Genomic DNA, 17,972 nt, shown 5'->3' on the forward strand with positions numbered 1-17,972 from the left:
AGAGCACTTGCCACTCCGGGACTCCAAGTTTGGGTCCCAACACCCACATTGCTCACGAACATCTGTAATGCCAGCTCCAAGGGATCCAACACCCTCTTCCGGCTTTCTTGGACTCACACACACAAGCACACTGACATGCAAAACCAAGATATTTAAAGGGTCAAAATGTTTTGGTATGGTAGGCAAGTCAAGGGTGGAATATGAAATTTATATCAGTAAGAGAGTGAATTCCTCAGAGAAGAAATGCCGAGAGATAAGGATGCTGGGCTGGACAGAAGCCTAGATGAAAAACAGGTCATATTGTTGAGCTGGCTAGAGGCAAGGGAGGAGAGGAGAGAGAGAAAATGAGTGTCTTGGGACGTCAAATGGCTGTCAGCAGCAGAAAGTGCTAGAGTTTGGGAAGGGTAGATATTGAAATGTCATATTTTCAAGAGTAGAGTACAATTCAGGGATGAAGAGACAGAATTACATCCAGCTAACAGTAAAATTTTTTTCAGAAGACTTTAAATGTGCAGCATATTTAGAAGGAGTGAAAATGTGGCCATGTCGGCTTTTGAGGAGGTAATAACCATCAGCTATTATCAAGTGCCACTTAAACAAAGCACCGTGGCCAATATGCAGGTGGCTTGGCAGGGTGCATGCACAAAGCCCTGGGCTCAGCCACCAGCACCTCATGAACAGCCTGGTGAAGCCCTCATGTAACCCCAGTGCTCAGAAGGTGGAGGGTCAAGGCCATCCTCAAAGCCAACCTGCGATCCTGAATCAAAGACATTGAGAAGGTGCAAAGAAAACTGTGTTTTCGGCTGAGGCCTAAGGAAAACTGAATATAGTCACCTTTATTTGGTCAATGGATTCAACCTCCCATTAAGAAAAAGTTTAAGGCCAGTCTGAACTATATAGTGAGCGGTGGGCCACCCAGAGCTACACAGCAAGACCCTGATTCAAAAAACACCAAAGAATACAGTATTTTAACACAGATTTTAAAGTACTAGGTTAAACTGCATTCTTAACTCAACCTTGAAAACTTGTGTTCTTTAATTTATTGCTAAAAATCAAACAGAATTACAGTTCCCGCTTCGACGGAAGAAGTCAATGGCCCCTACTATTTTCAACTTAGTTCAAACAACAGTCCTCTTAGTCCAGGGACAGCAGAGAAACAAATTCTTTTTTCAATAGTATATTTGGCTTTTTAAAGAGGCCATAAAAGTTGAGAATCCCTGTGTATGATCATACCATGGGAGGGCAGCAGGAGTCTATAATTCAATCCCATGCTCTTATCATGATCCCTTTTGAAGGAGACTTTGATGAGATATGTCAAATCAATCTATGAAACCTGACAACAGCCAATGAGAGAATAAATACAGGAATTCCAAATTTAAGGAAGCAAAATCTGGTTGCTTTTGAGTGGTCAGGGTTTCTATTTCTCATTTAAATGTAAAACTATGGCCCAGACCTGATCCTGTGCCACAGGACTCCATACCCAAAGAGCTCCGGGAGAGAGCTAGCCTTCCAGGAGTGCAGACAGGCCTGTGAACTCAAGTAAGACCACCACTGCTACTCAGAGGAACCCTCCCGGAACCCTCAGAACAGAGGTTTGCTTCCACGCCCGGAGCTGATCCTGTGCCACAGCACTTCATACACAAATACTGCCAGGAGAGAGCTGGTCTCCCAGGAGTGCCAACACACCTTCGAGCACAGCTCTGTGAGATGATCCTGGGCCAGAAGGATGAAGACTGATGCTCCAACTTCCTGACTTACTGGGGCCATGTGGATAGGCGGCTGTCGCTACAACTTGTCTCAGTTCTGGAAGCTGTATTAGGTTTTCTGTATTTTCAGGTAATGTTGCAGATTTCTGACGGGGTTGAAAGACTCATAGACAACCAGTCTATGAGTCTTTAGTCTCATAGACAACCCAGGCTATGTAACATTAAGAAAATATATTTGAGAAGATACCTCTCAGATAGTGTACAAGCTAAACCGGGACATAACATGGATTTATAAGTCTTTTAAGTTAGGATAGATGACAGAGTGTTCTATTTAATTGTCAAAGATGATGGACTGGATGTTAGGTATATCTTATACTTTATAAATTACAAAATGACAAAAAAAGTTGTAAGAATTAAAGTAATTCTAAAATTAAAAAATCTTATAAAAAATGTAAAACCATGTAAACCATGTAAAACTATCAAGCCACCAAACCAAGTTGTCATTTTTTCCAATGTTGAATTCTTCATTCAGTGGAACAAGAGGTTCTTTCTGGCTACAGATAACCAACCCCCCCGCGCGTGTGTGTGTGTGTGTGTGTGTGTGTGTGTGTGTGTGTGTGTGTAACTTTCCTGTATGATGCTCTGGACTACAGCTTCATTGCTCAGAAATTCAGAGTGAGAATTACAACAGATGCTGAGGTCTCTAAGGACAAAGGGGAGAAAGAGATTTTTATCAGTTTCAATTCTGCCATTATCTCCAACATTTAAACAATCTAGACATTCTTGTTTAGCGAACAGATAAAACTTCTGAGCAAAAATGTGTGACCCAGAGGTCAAGACTCCTGCTACCACATCACAGTTTCTGTGGTGGTTTGAATAGGAATGGTCCCATCGACTCCTGTGTTTGAACGCATGGCTCATGGGGAGTGGTACTATTAGGAGGTGTGGCCTTGTTGGAGGAAGTGTGTCACTGTGAGGGCGGGCTTGGAGGTCTTCTATGATGAAGCTATGCCGAATGTGGCACACGGTCTCCTTCTACTGCCTGTGGATCAAGATGCAAAATTCTCAGCTCCTTCTCTAGTACCACATCTGCCTGGACACTGCCATGCTTCCCACCGTGGTGATTATGGACTAAACCTCTGAAACTGAAAGTCAGCCCCAGTGAAATGTTTTCTAAGAGTTGGCTTGATTATGGTGTCTCATCACAGCAATAAAATCCTAACTAAGACAGTTCCCAAACTAACTGATAATAAGAATTATCTTGTGGACTGGTGGGATGGCCCAGTGGGTAAAGGCAGCTGAGAGTTGTTAATCCAGATCTCACTTCTGGACATTCTCTGCTTCCTGATCTACAGTGATGTCAACAGCTGCTGCTTTGCTCTTCCCATTGGCCACAGATGAAGGCATTCCACCATGGCTTTCCCACTTCTGCCTACTGAAAGCCACCTGCATTTGTGAGTCAGAATAAATCCTTCCAACGTTAAGCTGTCTCTATGGGCATTTTTGGTCATAATGACACAAGAGTAACTGAAGCAGGGTGCCAAAATAATTATGTTTTATTCTCCTACCCTGTGTTCAATAATTGATGAGATTTCACGGTAAAGCAGTCCCCATGTATATAAGGAAAGGGCCTTTGGAGGCACTAGCAAAACAGTAAACACTAAATAAGGTATATATGGGGGAATTTTTGAAATGGGCTTCAAGTGTCAGTTTAGTTGATATCCCAAATCTGGATATTAGTTCTGACTATATCTTTTGAAACTAAGTAATTGATGTGTATTTTATTTTATTTTATTTGTTTGTTTGTTTGTTTGTTTTAGAGACAGGGTTTCTCTGTATAACCCTGGCTGTCCTGGAACTCACTCTGTAGACCAGGCTGGCCTCGAACTCAGAAATCCACCTGCCTCTTCCTCCAAAGTGCTGGGATTAAAGGCATGCGCCACCACCGCCCGGCTGATGTGTATTTTAAAAATATTCTATCCATTGCCTTTTTTCTCTTATCATATGATTTCATCCAAGTTAAATAAAGTACCACACAATGCTTGTGACTTAATATCAGGGGAAATAAAAAACAGAAAATTGAAACTTTTTTTTTTTGAAGGGATGCTGAATGGTCACAAATCAAAGAAGTCATTTCCACGTGAAAGAGTTTGGCTCTGTCTGCTGTTTTCCAGATATCTTCTTGTGTCCAGGCTACACCCCCTGTGTCTCCAGCATCACTGTTCCAGGAGTGTGAGGAGTCATTTCCTTGCTCTACTACACTCCGGCAGGACACACCAGTGCCTGGAAGACTCCCAGCTTACACAACACTTCCATTTCAGTGGTACTTCAGTGACTTTATCCTTTCCTCTCTTTTGTGTTTTTTAAAGCACATCCTATAATTCCAGTCGGGAATCTCCTCAGAAATATAGGAGGTTTCAAAGAGTTCAATACATTAGGATGGGGAAGACATGGCAGAACAGCCTACTATGTGGCAGGCAAGAAACAGATGGCCTAGGAACCATCTTGTAAGGAATGCTATGAGCCTGGCTTTTTTCTTAGCGGTTCATCTTATACACTCAGGAATCAGTGACCTGCTGGGATGGATGCTACTGTTGCATATACAGTATCCATCCATTTATCCCACTCTTCTACCTTCCACACACAATCCTAATCTCATGCACCACAATGAGATGTGTGTCCTTCAGGAGAGGAGAGCTCCCTCCTCAGTGCTGGAGTTTGAATCTTAATGGGCATAATCCTACACCCATCGCCTAAGCACAAGCTATTACAGCAGTTTTAGCTAATGAGACACAAGAAAAATCTGCTTGGCAAGAGGGTTTCCTTAGTCTTAGAACAGAGAAGAAGGCCATGGACCTGAGAGTACTATTCACGTGCCAGACAAGGAAACCAGGCTACAGAAAACCCAGTGGAGAGATGGCGGACCTAAAGCAAGCCGACATCTTGAGCCGACAACATTGTCAGGATGCTAAATTACACCATATAGCTATCTAGGCCAAAGGCAGAGGAATGATATAAACAAAAGGACATTTAGTAAGGGTCCATTACAGCAACTAAAAACTTTGTAGCAGCTGATATAGTCTTTCAGCTGTCCCATCCTGAACAATAGCTTCTCAATAGAAGAATAGGCAATATAAGAATATAGGACGCAGAAATAACTGCCCAATCTTCCTCTTACACTCAAGCTGCTGCTCCAAGTCAAAGGAGGAGTCTAGTACCTCTCTCCATGGATCTAGTTATCATCGAACATAATACAGCAGAAGTGATGGGATGCTGGTTCCAGATCTAGGTTTTTCTCTTTCTCTTTCCCTCTTGTAAAAGCCAGCTACCATGGGAAGAATGTTCAGGCTGACTATCTAGATAATAGACGAGAGGCTAAAAACATGCTGAGATTCCTGGATGGGGAACAGCAGATTGCTCTAGCAGAGAGGAAGCACCAAGTCCAGGAGCATAAGCGAAGCCACTTAGATCTTCCTGTCCTGGTTGATGCACTGGAGCTGACATCAAAAAGCAAGGCCTGTCAGTCTCTGCCAAACAGTGCTTAAACGTCTGAGCAGTAAAACGTTTGCCATGTTAGACATATATCTATGTCTTTTGAGTGGTATGTTACCCAACAATAAACAACAAATATCAAGTAGTATTGGTTGGACACAAAGGGGATAAGAAGTAGTTAAATTTGGAGACAAATGTGAGTGGTCATGGTCAGACAGCACATGTCTAGGCTACCCCAAATTAGATGTTACAACGCGGAAGCAGTTTTTCATGAAGTTTTTATAGTAACAGAACAAAGAAAGTCATAAAAATCAAGACATTTTAAAAATATATTTGTAAGGTATCAGAGGGGAGTGGTAGCCAAGAGGAGGAATCTCAGCTACAGACTTTGGACACTATCTGCTAACACTTAGCTTTGGGGTGAGTGGTTAACACATGTCAAAGGAAAAGCAGTGCTCTGTACATTCCAAGTAATTTACCTAGTGGCCACAAAGCTACCAGGTCAGATCCACAGGAGAGTAATAAATGACTTGTGAGAAGGCTAGAGATGGCTCAAGATAACTTGGCTCTGGACCTGCAAAATCCCAAACTCTCAGTTATTGAAGCTCTAATCAGTCAACCTTGCAAAGGTCAATTAGAATGTATAGCTTCTTTCTTGGAATATTTGCTCACCCTTATCTATTTGGTATTTTTAAAATTGCTATTCTTTCACAATGCCTATGATTATTGATAATTCTAGAGGCTAATGGACATTGTTTTTAAATATCTGACTTACATGTTAGCTAACAAAAGAAAATTTAGTTGTTTTGATGTTATCGACTTGTTACCCTTTTATTAACTTTTTGAGATAATTACAGCTAAATGTAAGACTATTCATAAGAAATAACTTGTTGTCCTTAACAAATACAATCTCTCACAAAGTAAAGTGCCTTAGCTTTTTAAAGGGGAAAATCTGGGGCTGGAGAAATGGCTCACCAGTTAAGAGCATTTGCTGTTCTTCCAGATAAGCACTCACATATACCCGTAACTAAGTCCACTTCCAAGGGACTGCTCTCCGTAGGCACTGCACACTCATGCCATATAAACAAAGGCACAGACACACATAAACAAAAATAATAAAAGTAAATATTTTAAGATGGAGACAACGGGGCCTAAAAAGATGGTTCAGAGGTGAGAGCATTTGATGCTTTTGTAGAGGACCAAGGTTCGGTTCTCAGTACGTACAAGGTGGTGGTTCACAACCATTGTCACTGGATTCAACGCCCTCTTCTAGCCTCTACCAGCAAAGAGTGGTGTACGTACCGGTAGGCAAAGTATTTATACACAGAAACAGTAAATATTTTTAATAGGAAAACCCGACTTTAAAGGGGTGTCTGGAATCCGATCTGAGTCAAGAGCAGCTTGGCTCGGTGCGATGACTAGGGCGGCGGCTGGACCCTTACTCCGTCCCCTCACCCACAGGTTTACTCTTATCAGAGCCCAAGAAAAACAGCCGTTACGACCGGAAGATCTGATTACGGAAAACTCGGAGAAGGAGAAAGGGGAGACGAGGCGGTGGAACACAGCAGGTAGCAGGCCCGCAAGGTGGGGTGGGGTTGTGTGCGCGCGAGCGGATGGGGCGGGACCGACGGGAGGTCGGGCGCGGGCGAGCGGAAGGGGCGGGGACGTGCCCCAGGTCTTTGTGGCTTGTGTCCGCTACGCCGGCTGCTCCTGCGCTGTCGCTGGGGCTCCCTTCGGCGGGAGGCGTGTGGCAGATCCTGAAGAGACCCCCCCTCCCCTCAGCTGCCGCTTTCGGCTGCAGAGCCCCGTGGGGGACCCCCGGGGCACGCGCCGACGCTGTGCTTTAACCCGGAAGCTAAAAGTAGGGTGCGTGCGGTGAGCCCCGCCGAGGAAGACCGGTGCGGAGCGAGTGTCTCGTTAGCCGGCGCGCGGAGCTGTGGCGTCGGCGCTTTGGGTCCTTTCCCACGGGACCCGGGGAGAGGGAGAGCGCGCCGGGCCACTGAGAAGCGCAGAGCGGGTCAGCGTTTGAGTGAGAGCCGCGCGAGCGCCGCGCCGGGCAGTCAGGGGGTCAGGAGTTCCAGCGTTGCGAGGACGCAGGCTCCGGTAATGTGGCCCGCGCTGGTCGGTTGTGGGGGATGCAAGGCGTACTGACTTTGGGCTGCTTGTCAGATTTCTCGGGTCGTGGAGTGTGGGCTGGGCGAATGTGTAAACTGGGGATGTGAGTGACATTATGACTCCTCTCTCGCGCTGGCGGGTGGTGAGGAGGACTCTCTGCTCAGCTCAGGGCCGGGCTTTAACATAAATTGAAGGATGTATACGAGTCTCTGTATACATCAGGTCGTGTTTGTTCTTCATCTCCAAATCTAGTAAATGATTACTACCATATTTCGTTTGAATTTAGAATACTCAAGCTTTTGAGAGCTGAAGTTCTTTTGCGTCCATAGTAGCATGTTTTTAATCCAAGCTAAGCATTTTACATTTACACAATTCCTTACTAAATTCATTCATAAGCCAATCCTTTTCTTAATACTGGCTCAGAACAAAGCCCACACAAAGTAAGGGCCTTCATGTTTGCTGAAAATGTCAGTTTATGAATGGGGTCACTTGGCAAATACACAATATTATAAACAAATTTATATTCAGTGCGGATTTTAAAATGTTACTTCCTTAAATGCAGACCAACACTACATGCTATAAACAGTAAAGAAAAAGTTTAAAGCTGGCATTAAATTCTGCCAAAAGCTGGGTCTAGTGCTGCATGCCTTTAATCAACTGCAGGGGCAGGAAAGCTCAAGATCAGTCTTTTCTACATAGCAGGTGCCAGGACTACATAGAGACCCTGTCTTAAAAACAAACAGGAAAAATCTGCAGCCTGTATTTTATTAGAATTTTCTGTGGTTGGGAATGCAGCCCTGAGATGGAATGCTTGTCTAGTGTGCCAAAGAACCTGAGTTCACTGTCAAGGGGGGGCAAGGATGTAGCTTACTAGCAAAGTAAAAATGTCTAGCAAAGTAAAAATGGCTGCCTACCATTCCTGAGGCCCTGAGTTCATTCCCAGCACTGAGAAAAGTTCTGCTTTAACAGAGTCTTGAATTTAATCAGGACTGAAAGATAACTGAAAAGGAAATAATGTCAGCATGTAATCACATTAATACTGCATTCTCACACTTGTAAGATTTTTTCTGTCAGCGGTAGGAGTTCTACACAGTAGGAGATATTGTTAGTACTTCGTCAATATATTTAGTCTTGAAACTATTTACTTAAAATGTCACAAATTTTTAGAGTTTTTTTTTCCTATGCTGTACGTTAAAATGCCTTCATGTATTGTAGGAAAGAAGAGCTTACTTAGGAAACTCCTCCCCAAGCACAAAACCCAACTGTACTAAGCTTTTTATAAGCTATTTCAGCCCAGAATGGCTGTGGAATCCAGAGCAATTTCAACTTTAAAACCTCAGGACCATCAAGAAGAAGAATTAATACTAGTGAAAATAGAAGATAGTAGCTTTTCTTGGAATCAGAAGTGTAAGCAGAATGGGAGTGCCCAATCTTGCCAAGAACTGTTTCGTCAGCAATTCAGGAAGTTTTGCTATCATGAAACACCTGGGCCCCGAGAGGCTCTGGGACGACTCCAGGAACTTTGCCATCAGTGGCTAATGCCAGAGTTGCACACGAAGGAGCAGATCCTAGAACTGCTAGTGCTGGAGCAGTTCCTGAGCATCTTACCTGAAGAGCTGAAGATATGGGTTCAACAGCATGGTCCAAAAAGTGGTGAGGAAGCTGTGACTCTACTGGAGGATTTGGAGAAAGAGTTTGATGACCCAGGGCAGCAGGTGGGAACAGAGATATCATGTGTTTGGGGGAAAAACTGCAGCCCTAGGTGCAGTATCTTCTCTGGTTAGAATGTTGTATCGGAGGAACCTTGATGCCCCAAGCACATCCTTACTTCCTCTACCCTTTTCCTCCCCTATCCTTCATCTGTGATAGTGGCCTTAGTAACCATGTAAGGTTCTTACTAATTATATTGTACTGGTTTCAGGTCCCAGATAATCTACAAGGACCATCAGTGTCATGGAAAGATTTGACATATCTCAAAACATCCCAAGATTCAACAAGCATCCAAGTCCGGCCTTTGAAGACACAGCTGAAATCCTGGAATCCTTGTCTTTCCTCTAAAAGTGGTGAGAACAGAAACTTATTTTCAGATGTATGGAAGTTGGGCCTCTGGTTTTGAAGATGCAGACTTCCATTTATAAACTTGTTGCATGTGAACACTTGTATTAATCAGAACCAGACGTGCCCACTTGAGCAGCTTGTAATCTGCAGCCCTCATAGGAATTGCAGTCATCCTTCCTTGTATGCATTTCCCTGCCACTAATTCATTTAACCATTTTATAACTTTGTAGAGTGCTAAAAATGTCTAATAATGTGGTAGATACTGTATTTTCACCTTCAAGTAATTTTCAGACCTTCATTAGTGGTTCATAGAAAAACAGATGCATCCTAGGGCAGTAAATTATGGAATGGAAGTAGTCGGTCTGTGAGTGCCATGGCAGCACATAAAGTGATATCAAGCCCAATATGAGAATTATCGAGGGTGGAAAAGTTGGCTCAGCAGTTAAGAGCATATGTGGCTCTTGCAGTGCACCTAGGTTCAATTCTTCACACTCAAAATGGCAACATGCAACCCTCTGTAACTCTAGATCTGACACCATTTACTGACCACCCCCAGTACCATGTATGCACATGATCCACAACATAAATGCAGAAAAACTACCTGTATACATGAAATAATAAATCTAAAAATAAATGAATAAAGGAATTAAATTTAAGGAAATACTAAAGAAATACTTCCTGGAGGAAGAAATACCTAAGCTATAATTTGAATTATGAGCAGGAGAAGACTAGGTAAATAGGTAGTACAAAGCTATTAAAGTGAGAGAATACAGCCCATTATGGAAACTATAGGTACTTCAGTTTGACTTGAGAACTGATAAGGAATAATGAAAGAGAAACTAAAGGAGGAAATGAGGTACAAGTTGCTAAAGCCTGTTCAGAGCCTACCTGTAAAGGGTGCAGTTGATGGGAAAAGATAAGGAAGTGGCATTATTAGAACTCAGCTCCAGAGTATAGAGGTGATTTGAGAAAGGCAAGATTAGAGGTTTGTTAAGAGACTTGGACTCCAAGAGGCCACAGTAAATCATTAGCAAAAGCAATGATTTACTGTGAAACCTATGTTACTCTGGGGCATAGAGAAGACTGAAGCTGAAATCTATTCCTCAGCATTGAAAGTACATTGCAGTAGATGGTTATCATTAAAAGCAAATCATGAAAGAGAAAAAGATTGAACATGATCAAGTTTCAGGCTTAAACAACTTGATTAATAATGGTACAGTTCGTGGAAAAGAAGAAAAACATCTGATATTTGATATGGGGGATTTAAGTCCAAATACAAGCAAAAATCTAGTATGATAGTCTAGAGCTTGAAGTAGAATTGGAGATCTGAGAAGACATGAGCTTATAAATATAAATAGTAGTTGACATCTAGGGCAGAATTTCAACAGTGAGGATACATGAAAACCCAAAGTAGACGCTGATGGAACATAGTTTTTGAGTTACAAGCTCTAAAATCGAAAAGGAAAAGCTAAGAGCGGGGAGGTGGGGGGAGCCCAGAGGAGAGTCATGTGTAGTGTCTCACATTTTTAATCCTACCTTTGGGTGGCTGTGGGGTTGCCCTGAGTTTGAGGCCAGTCTGGGCTACAGAGTGAAACCCTGTCTCAAGAAAAAAAAGCAGAGGGTTGGAGAGATGGCTCAGCAGTTAAGAGCACTGACTGCTCTTGAGAAGGTTCTGAGTTCAAATCTCAGCAACCACATGGTGGCTCACAACCATCCATAACGAGATCTGACGCCCTCTTCTTGTGTGTCTGAATAGTAATAAATAAAATCTAAAAAACAAAACAAAAAACAACAGTGGAAGGTGTGGGTCTTTGTGTCACGCTATAGAAAGGGTAAGATCCAAAAAGTACCCATTCAGTTATATATAGTTATAAAATTGGTAACCTTGACAAGACTCCTATCAATAGAAGTAGCAGAGGTCAAGAAGAAGGTAAACTAGAAACCAGGCTGCAGATTCTAGATAAACCCTTTAAAGAAATTTTACTGTGAATGTGAGACTGCTTAACAGATACATAGGCAAGGAGCTTGGATTTTAAGGAGAGAGGGAGTGATTTCAGCTTAAGCTGTTAAGTGGGATTGTCTTAGGTTTGTTTTGGGTTTCTGATAAAATACCATAGCAAAAGCAATTTAGAGGGGAAACAGTTTATTTAATCTCATGATTCCAAATTATATTTCATCATTAAAGGACAGTCAAGACAGTGAGAACTTGAAGCAGCTAGTCACATCCACAGTAAAAAGCAGAGAAATTATGAATACATGCATGCCTATTGCTATACTTATTTCCTCCACATTAACACAGTCTAGGACCATATCCAAAAACTACATAGTCCACAATGGGCTGTGGCCTTTTGACATCAATTAACATCATCAAGACATCCCCATTCCCCACCATACCAGACACTGCACAAGCCAGCCTGATCTAGATAGTTTTGAGACATTCTTCCTAGCTGATCCTAGATTGTGTCAGGTTGATAATTAAAAACTAACAATTACAGGAAGTCAATTCAAAAAGAGAGTGAAAATAATAGTAGTTATCTGTTGAAGTCTTAAAGGGAAAAAAAGATGAAAGTCAAAGGAAGGTGTAGACTTTAGCAATGGGAAAGAGAAAAGATCCCAGAGGACAATGACATCTTTGTAAATAGACCCTACTATTTTCTCCTATAGAGAAAGAGACTAAGCTAGCCATAGTGGAGCTGACCTATAATCCCAACTACTTGGAAAGCTGGGTAGAAGAATCCTTTGGTACCAGAAGTATCAGGCTAACCTGTAGAACATAGCAAAATCCTTTCTTTTTTATTAAAAAACAAACAAACAAAAAACCCTACGACTTCAGAATAACTGAAGGAATGTAAATTCTGAGGTTTTACTAATTTTGTTTTGCTTTACCATTTCAGATTTTAAGAATAATGAAACAACAGTGAAAGAAGACATTTCAGAAGAAAAAGCACCAGGACTCTCTTGGGATCCTTCATTTAGAGCTGTCAGTGAGCACAAAAGCGATTTAGAATGGCAGCAAAATTCTCCTGTCCACAGAGGCAGTTTTAGTCAAGTGATCTTCACACACAAATCCTTAGCAAAGAGAGACCATCATGATGAATCTCAAAGATGCTTGATTCTAAGTACAAACTCTGTAACATGTCAGAAAGTTTCTACAGACGACAGACCTTACAGATGTGATGTATGTGGGCATAGCTTTAAACAACATTTCTCTCTAACACAACATCAGAGAATACATACTGGAGAAAAGCCCTATAAATGTAATCAGTGTGGAAAGGCCTTTAGTTTGAGGTCATATCTTATTATTCATCAGAAAATCCATAGTGGTGAAAAAGCATATGAATGCAATGAATGTGGAAAAGCTTTCAATCAGAGCTCGGCTCTCACTAGACATCGGAAAATTCATACAGGTGAGAAAGCTTGTAAATGTAATGAATGTGGAAAAGCATTCAGTCAAAGTTCTTACTTAATTATACATCAAAGAATCCACACTGGTGAGAAACCCTATGGATGTAATGAATGTGGGAAAACCTTTAGCCAGAGCTCAAAGCTTATTAGACATCAGCGAATTCATACAGGAGAGAGACCATATGAATGTAATGAATGTGGAAAAGCTTTCAAGCAGAGCTCAGAGCTGATTACCCATCAGAGGATACACAGTGGAGAGAAACCTTATGAATGTAATGAGTGTGGAAAAGCCTTCAGTCTGAATTCAAACCTCATAAGACATCAGAGAATTCACAGTGGAGAGGAACCTTATCAATGTAATGACTGTGGAAAAACCTTCAAAAGGAGCTCAGCTCTTGTTCAGCACCAGAGAATCCACTCTGGCGATGAAGCATATATATGTAATGAATGTGGGAAGGCTTTTAGGCACAGGTCAGTGTTGATGCGGCATCAGAGAGTCCACGCTATTAAGTAACTTAATACAATGATTCGTAAATATTTTTCTCTGTCAGTCAAAAGGTTGACTTTGGAGCAAGATTCCATAAAGGTAGTTTAAAAAAAAACATTCTTTGGTCAATCTAACTTGCTTTGTGCAGCACTGCCCCAATGCTAATGAAATTTTCTTTGAAACTTCCTGTGACTTACCAGAAAGATTTAAGACCATTACTTTGAGCTTTGCTCTTAACATTAGGAATACTCAGGAAAAAAAAAAAAGTAATGCAATATTGAGACCTTATTTTCTATAAGAATGTCATGGGAAAAGGCTTTTCTCGGCCACTACATCTGATTGTCAGTGTACCAGGTTTGTGAGACAGTGTGGTTAGCATTAAGACACTGCTTAAGGAACTCAAAAGCTTTTACTCAACAGTCAACAAGACTAAGTGAGAAAACAGTTTCATTGATGATTTGTTGATCCGAAGACAAGCCCAAAATGAAATGAGCTTGAAAAGTAAAAGATACAAGTTAATTTATACAAGAGAAGAGTCCCATCTGTTCCCACTGCCATGCTGGGAACTAATTTAGGGCTTCACATGCTAGGCAAGTGGCAGTCTTATGTTTTTTGTTTTTTAAAGATTTATTTAAAGAAAAAAAGATTTATTTATTATTATACATAAGTACACTATAGTTGACTTCAGATGCACCAGAAGAAGGCATCAGACCTCATTACAGGTGGTTGTGAGCCACCATGTGGTTGCTGGGATTTGAACTCACGACCTTTGGAAGAGCAGTCAGTGCTCTTACCCACTGAGCCATCTCCCCAGCTCTGTTATTTTTTTAATACTTGTTTTGTGTCAGGAACTAGGAATATAAAGGGTTGGGGGGGATGATTTCTACAGTCTAATAGCTATTACCAGTCAGGTAATAACAGTGTGGTCAGTCTATTATGACTTTTAAGAGTGCTTCTTAGGCATTTTTCCCCATTTCCTTGTCCAAGAACTTGGATAAAGCAAATTGAAATGATATGAAGATTGGGGAGTTAACCAGGAAGGAAAGCCAGGTAATAAGAAAGGAAGAGATCTTTTTGTTTAATGGCAGGAACAAAACATGGAACATTGCTTACTGAGTTTAGAATTGGTATCACATCTCTGAGAAGTATGACTGCAGGCAGACTCAAGCACTGCAGATGAGCCTATGAAGATAAAAACCTAAAGTTCTTACAGCAACATGAAGAGCTTTGTCTTGGTCAGTGTGGTCTAATGGAAAAGGCTAATAAGTGGTTTCCTGGCCCAACGTGAGACATTTAAATTTCTACATAGAGAAATTGGTAGGCGTGGAATATAGATCTCAGTGTAGATAGAGACTGTTTGATTTCTTTAGAATATTGGAGTTGATGTGTTAGAAGGTGCCACGGCAACTGTACCTAAAGCTACTTCTCTGTTTCTCTTATCTCAGCATGACTGCCTGTGCTCTGGTGCTCAAAAATTGTCAGTGTCTGGGTCTTTGGCTTTTTCTCCAGATACCTCACACATATGTTAGCAATATTTAGCAGTATCTTGAAAAAAATGTAAGGACCATGCTAGAGAATGGACAACAAAAGTAATTACTGTCAGGAAGGACTTTCCCTCTTCTGAGGAACCCATCAGAAGAGTACCGTAAGGCTAGTGCATAGTGCAAGGGGAAGTTAGTTGGTCTACTCAAGCCTCCTCATCCCTTGTACTCTGGACAGTGAGACAAAAGGTTGAAGCATTCCTGGCCAATTTAAGCTACATAATAGGACCTAGGACCCCCATCTCAAAATATTTTGGATAAAAAGCTGTTTGGAGGAATAACATACCAAACTCAAATCTATGTAGAAACAGAAAAATATTTTTTATGAGGATATGCAAGTCATCCTGTCTTGGACATTTATAGGTGAGTATGTACTAACCAATAAGAATAATGAGCCAGATGCCTAATGTAGATGTTAAGTAGGATGTTTCCAAAAGGGGAATACTCTGGAGCTCTTACATAGATCAGAAGGAAATGTAACAGGTATTTGCCAAGGGCTTTGTGTATGTGTTAGTCATTAGTACAAATCATATTTTGTACATAGGAAATGGAGCACGTTACACTACCCATGAAAAAGATTGATTAACATTTAAACAGACCCCAGAAGTGCCAGTCAGCGATCCATATATGTCCAGTCTTATAATCATATTGGAGTAAGAATGAAAGTGATACTTGTTTTTCATACAAAATTAACAAGGATTCAAGCATACTAGGACTCTATTGCTGGTGGATGTGAATACATATCTCTGGCAATCAATACCAGAAGCCTTAAGCACTGCCTTTGACTTTGAAATCCTACCCAGAAATATACTTAAACCATGAATATGTAGTCTTGCAAGCTGTTAAAATATGTTAAAGATTCATAATATATTAAATACACAGTCTGTACAATATGATCCCATGTAAAACACATGCATTAAAATAATAGAAATATACAATGTTAAGATGTTACACTGGTTACTTCTGGGTGGTAAAATTACAGGTAATGCGCTTTTTTTTTTTATATTTCAAGCTTTACTACAAAATCTAATACTGCTTATAGAGCATGGGACTAGAGAATATAATCCAATTGTAAATCAAGCTTACTATGTTTAAAGCCCCAGGCTTAATCCCTAGATCCCCACCCTGGATGAGGCTGGTAGGGAACAGAAGCCCAAAATAGTTGTAAAAATAAGTACTTGCTTTCTATAACATCCCTGTCTCAAGTCTAACAAACTTAACTCTGATCTTTCACTGTTGATGAATTCAGTGCAGACTTACCTGCTTCATAACATTAGAAGAATCCCCTTCAAATCTGCTGTGCAAGTAACTTCCATGCTTAAAGATTTTTGGCTGAGAAAAGTGTGTCTTGTAAGTGATCATTAGTGCTTTTCCCTGAATTCAGCAGAAATACATAAGTTATCTTGACTATATTCTCATGTTAAAGAGCTGAAGATGATGCTCTTAAGTTTCAATCTTTATGAAATGGAGCAGACACCAACATCAGCTGAAAGAAAAGGCTGTTTTATCTTTCAGCAGCCTTTTCTGAAAGAAAGTAACTAATGCCCTTCTCTCTCTTCTGTTTTTTTTTCTCTTGCTCCAGTGGCTGTCTAAAAATTCTATAAAGCAGCACTTGCCTTACATGGATCTTAAATCAGTTCCATCCTTTTTCAGTTCCACTGCCTGCAACCAAGTCTCAGAGACTTGAACTTTTAATGCATTTGACAATGGCCTAATAACCTACTTTTGTTTGTGAACTGCCAAGGAGAAAGTCACATCTCTTGGGCCAGTTTCATTGCCAGGACCACATTGGGTAGTGTAACCCTATAACTCCACTTTAGGGAATCCAGTGTCCCCCTCTGGCTTCTGCAGGCATTTGCACATAATTTTAAAGTGGTCATTCCAAAAATCTTTCTTAGCTCTTAGAATTGAAGGAGAAGGATATCTAAGTGAATTTGTTATGTGTGAGAATTTTAAAAGGTTTTGTTCTCATTCCCTTACTCAACCTTAAAGTCAGCTCCTAGATGCTGTTTATTTAACCCAGGAAATACAAACTATGTGTGCAGAGCTGGTGAGATGGCTCAGCGGGTAAGAGCACTGACTGCTCTTCTGAAGGTCCTGAGTTCAAATCCAAGCAACAACAAAAAAACAAACTACATGGGCTACTTCTCTTTTCTACCCTTCCCACCCTCCAGCCTAACTCCATTCATGTTCTGTTCTTTACCTGAAATGATTTAAAAGCAAAACTTTAAAATTTCAGTTTTATTACAATACATTCCCATTACATGCTGATACTACCAAGCAATTGGAGTGCAAATTGAATATGTAAATGTTACAGTTATCAAAAAAATTATACTAAAGATTCTTACCAAAAATATTAGAATTAGGAAAAAACTAATAGGAAGTTTAAAAGTTAATTTTGCTATGGGTAATGGGGTTATGGATGACTTGACTTTATCAACACAATTAGAAAAAGGATTAAATGATATTTAAAACATTGAATCATTTGTCACCTGTTTAAAAAAAAGGGGCAATTCACTGTCCATTTGAATGATCCCTTTACAGTAGATCTTAAATAATTGCACAACCTTTGGAAGTGAGAACCATATTCAGTGTTACCTCCCCTATTCACAATAGCTGTTATTACCAAGTTCTCAAAAAAAAAAAAAAAAACGGTACACTCTCCTAGGTAGAAATTACCCTCAGCGATTGTGGATTAATTAAAACTGCCAAATTAAAATCAAGGAAGAATTTTGTAGAATCTGAAGGATTGACTGTATTTCCCTCAGGTGGCTTATTATCTACAAACCTAATGCTGAGGGACTCTCCAAGGCTCCAGTGTCCTTCAGCTTCCAATGCATGCTGTTTCCTTTGTATGCATACATGACTTTAGAAACACCAGTTTTATTTTTTATCATGCTAATTCTGAATACTCCTAGATCATGTAGGTCACTTATGATGTGAAACATTTCATGTTATCCAACTCAGGCTATTACAAACAGGAAAAGAAACCAACCTGGCTTCTGAACTAGGATCAAAAACTCCAGCAGGAGCTGGAGTGAAGTCATGATACAGAAATGTCTTCATATCCACTCCTTATCATGCTATATATTGCTATGACCTCAGCCTCTCTTCTGCCATTAGCCAAGCTGCTACTTCTACATTTTAGGTCTCAATATCACATCCAAG

At 40.8% G+C, this 17,972-nt stretch overlaps 1 protein-coding gene across 2 annotated transcripts in view; it reads left to right on the plus strand.

Annotated features, from left to right (window-relative positions):
- The first annotated feature begins 6,848 nt into the window (after window positions 1-6,848).
- Window positions 6,849-17,972, plus strand: part of LOC116086914 (zinc finger protein 271) — a 39,427-nt gene continuing 28,303 nt past the window's right edge. Inside the window, exons 1-4 of one of the 2 annotated variants that reach the window (XM_031365127.1) lie at window positions 6,849-7,301; window positions 8,529-9,028; window positions 9,235-9,376; window positions 12,266-13,286. In XM_031365127.1, coding sequence (XP_031220987.1) covers window positions 8,612-9,028; window positions 9,235-9,376; window positions 12,266-13,286 — 1,580 coding nt within the window. In that variant the 5' untranslated portion in view covers window positions 6,849-7,301; window positions 8,529-8,611. The other variant, XM_031365125.1, reaches the window with a different exon arrangement.

This window comes from Mastomys coucha, unplaced genomic scaffold (assembly GCF_008632895.1).
Source record: "Mastomys coucha isolate ucsf_1 unplaced genomic scaffold, UCSF_Mcou_1 pScaffold13, whole genome shotgun sequence".
In the NCBI taxonomy this organism is placed as follows: domain Eukaryota; kingdom Metazoa; phylum Chordata; class Mammalia; order Rodentia; family Muridae; genus Mastomys; species Mastomys coucha.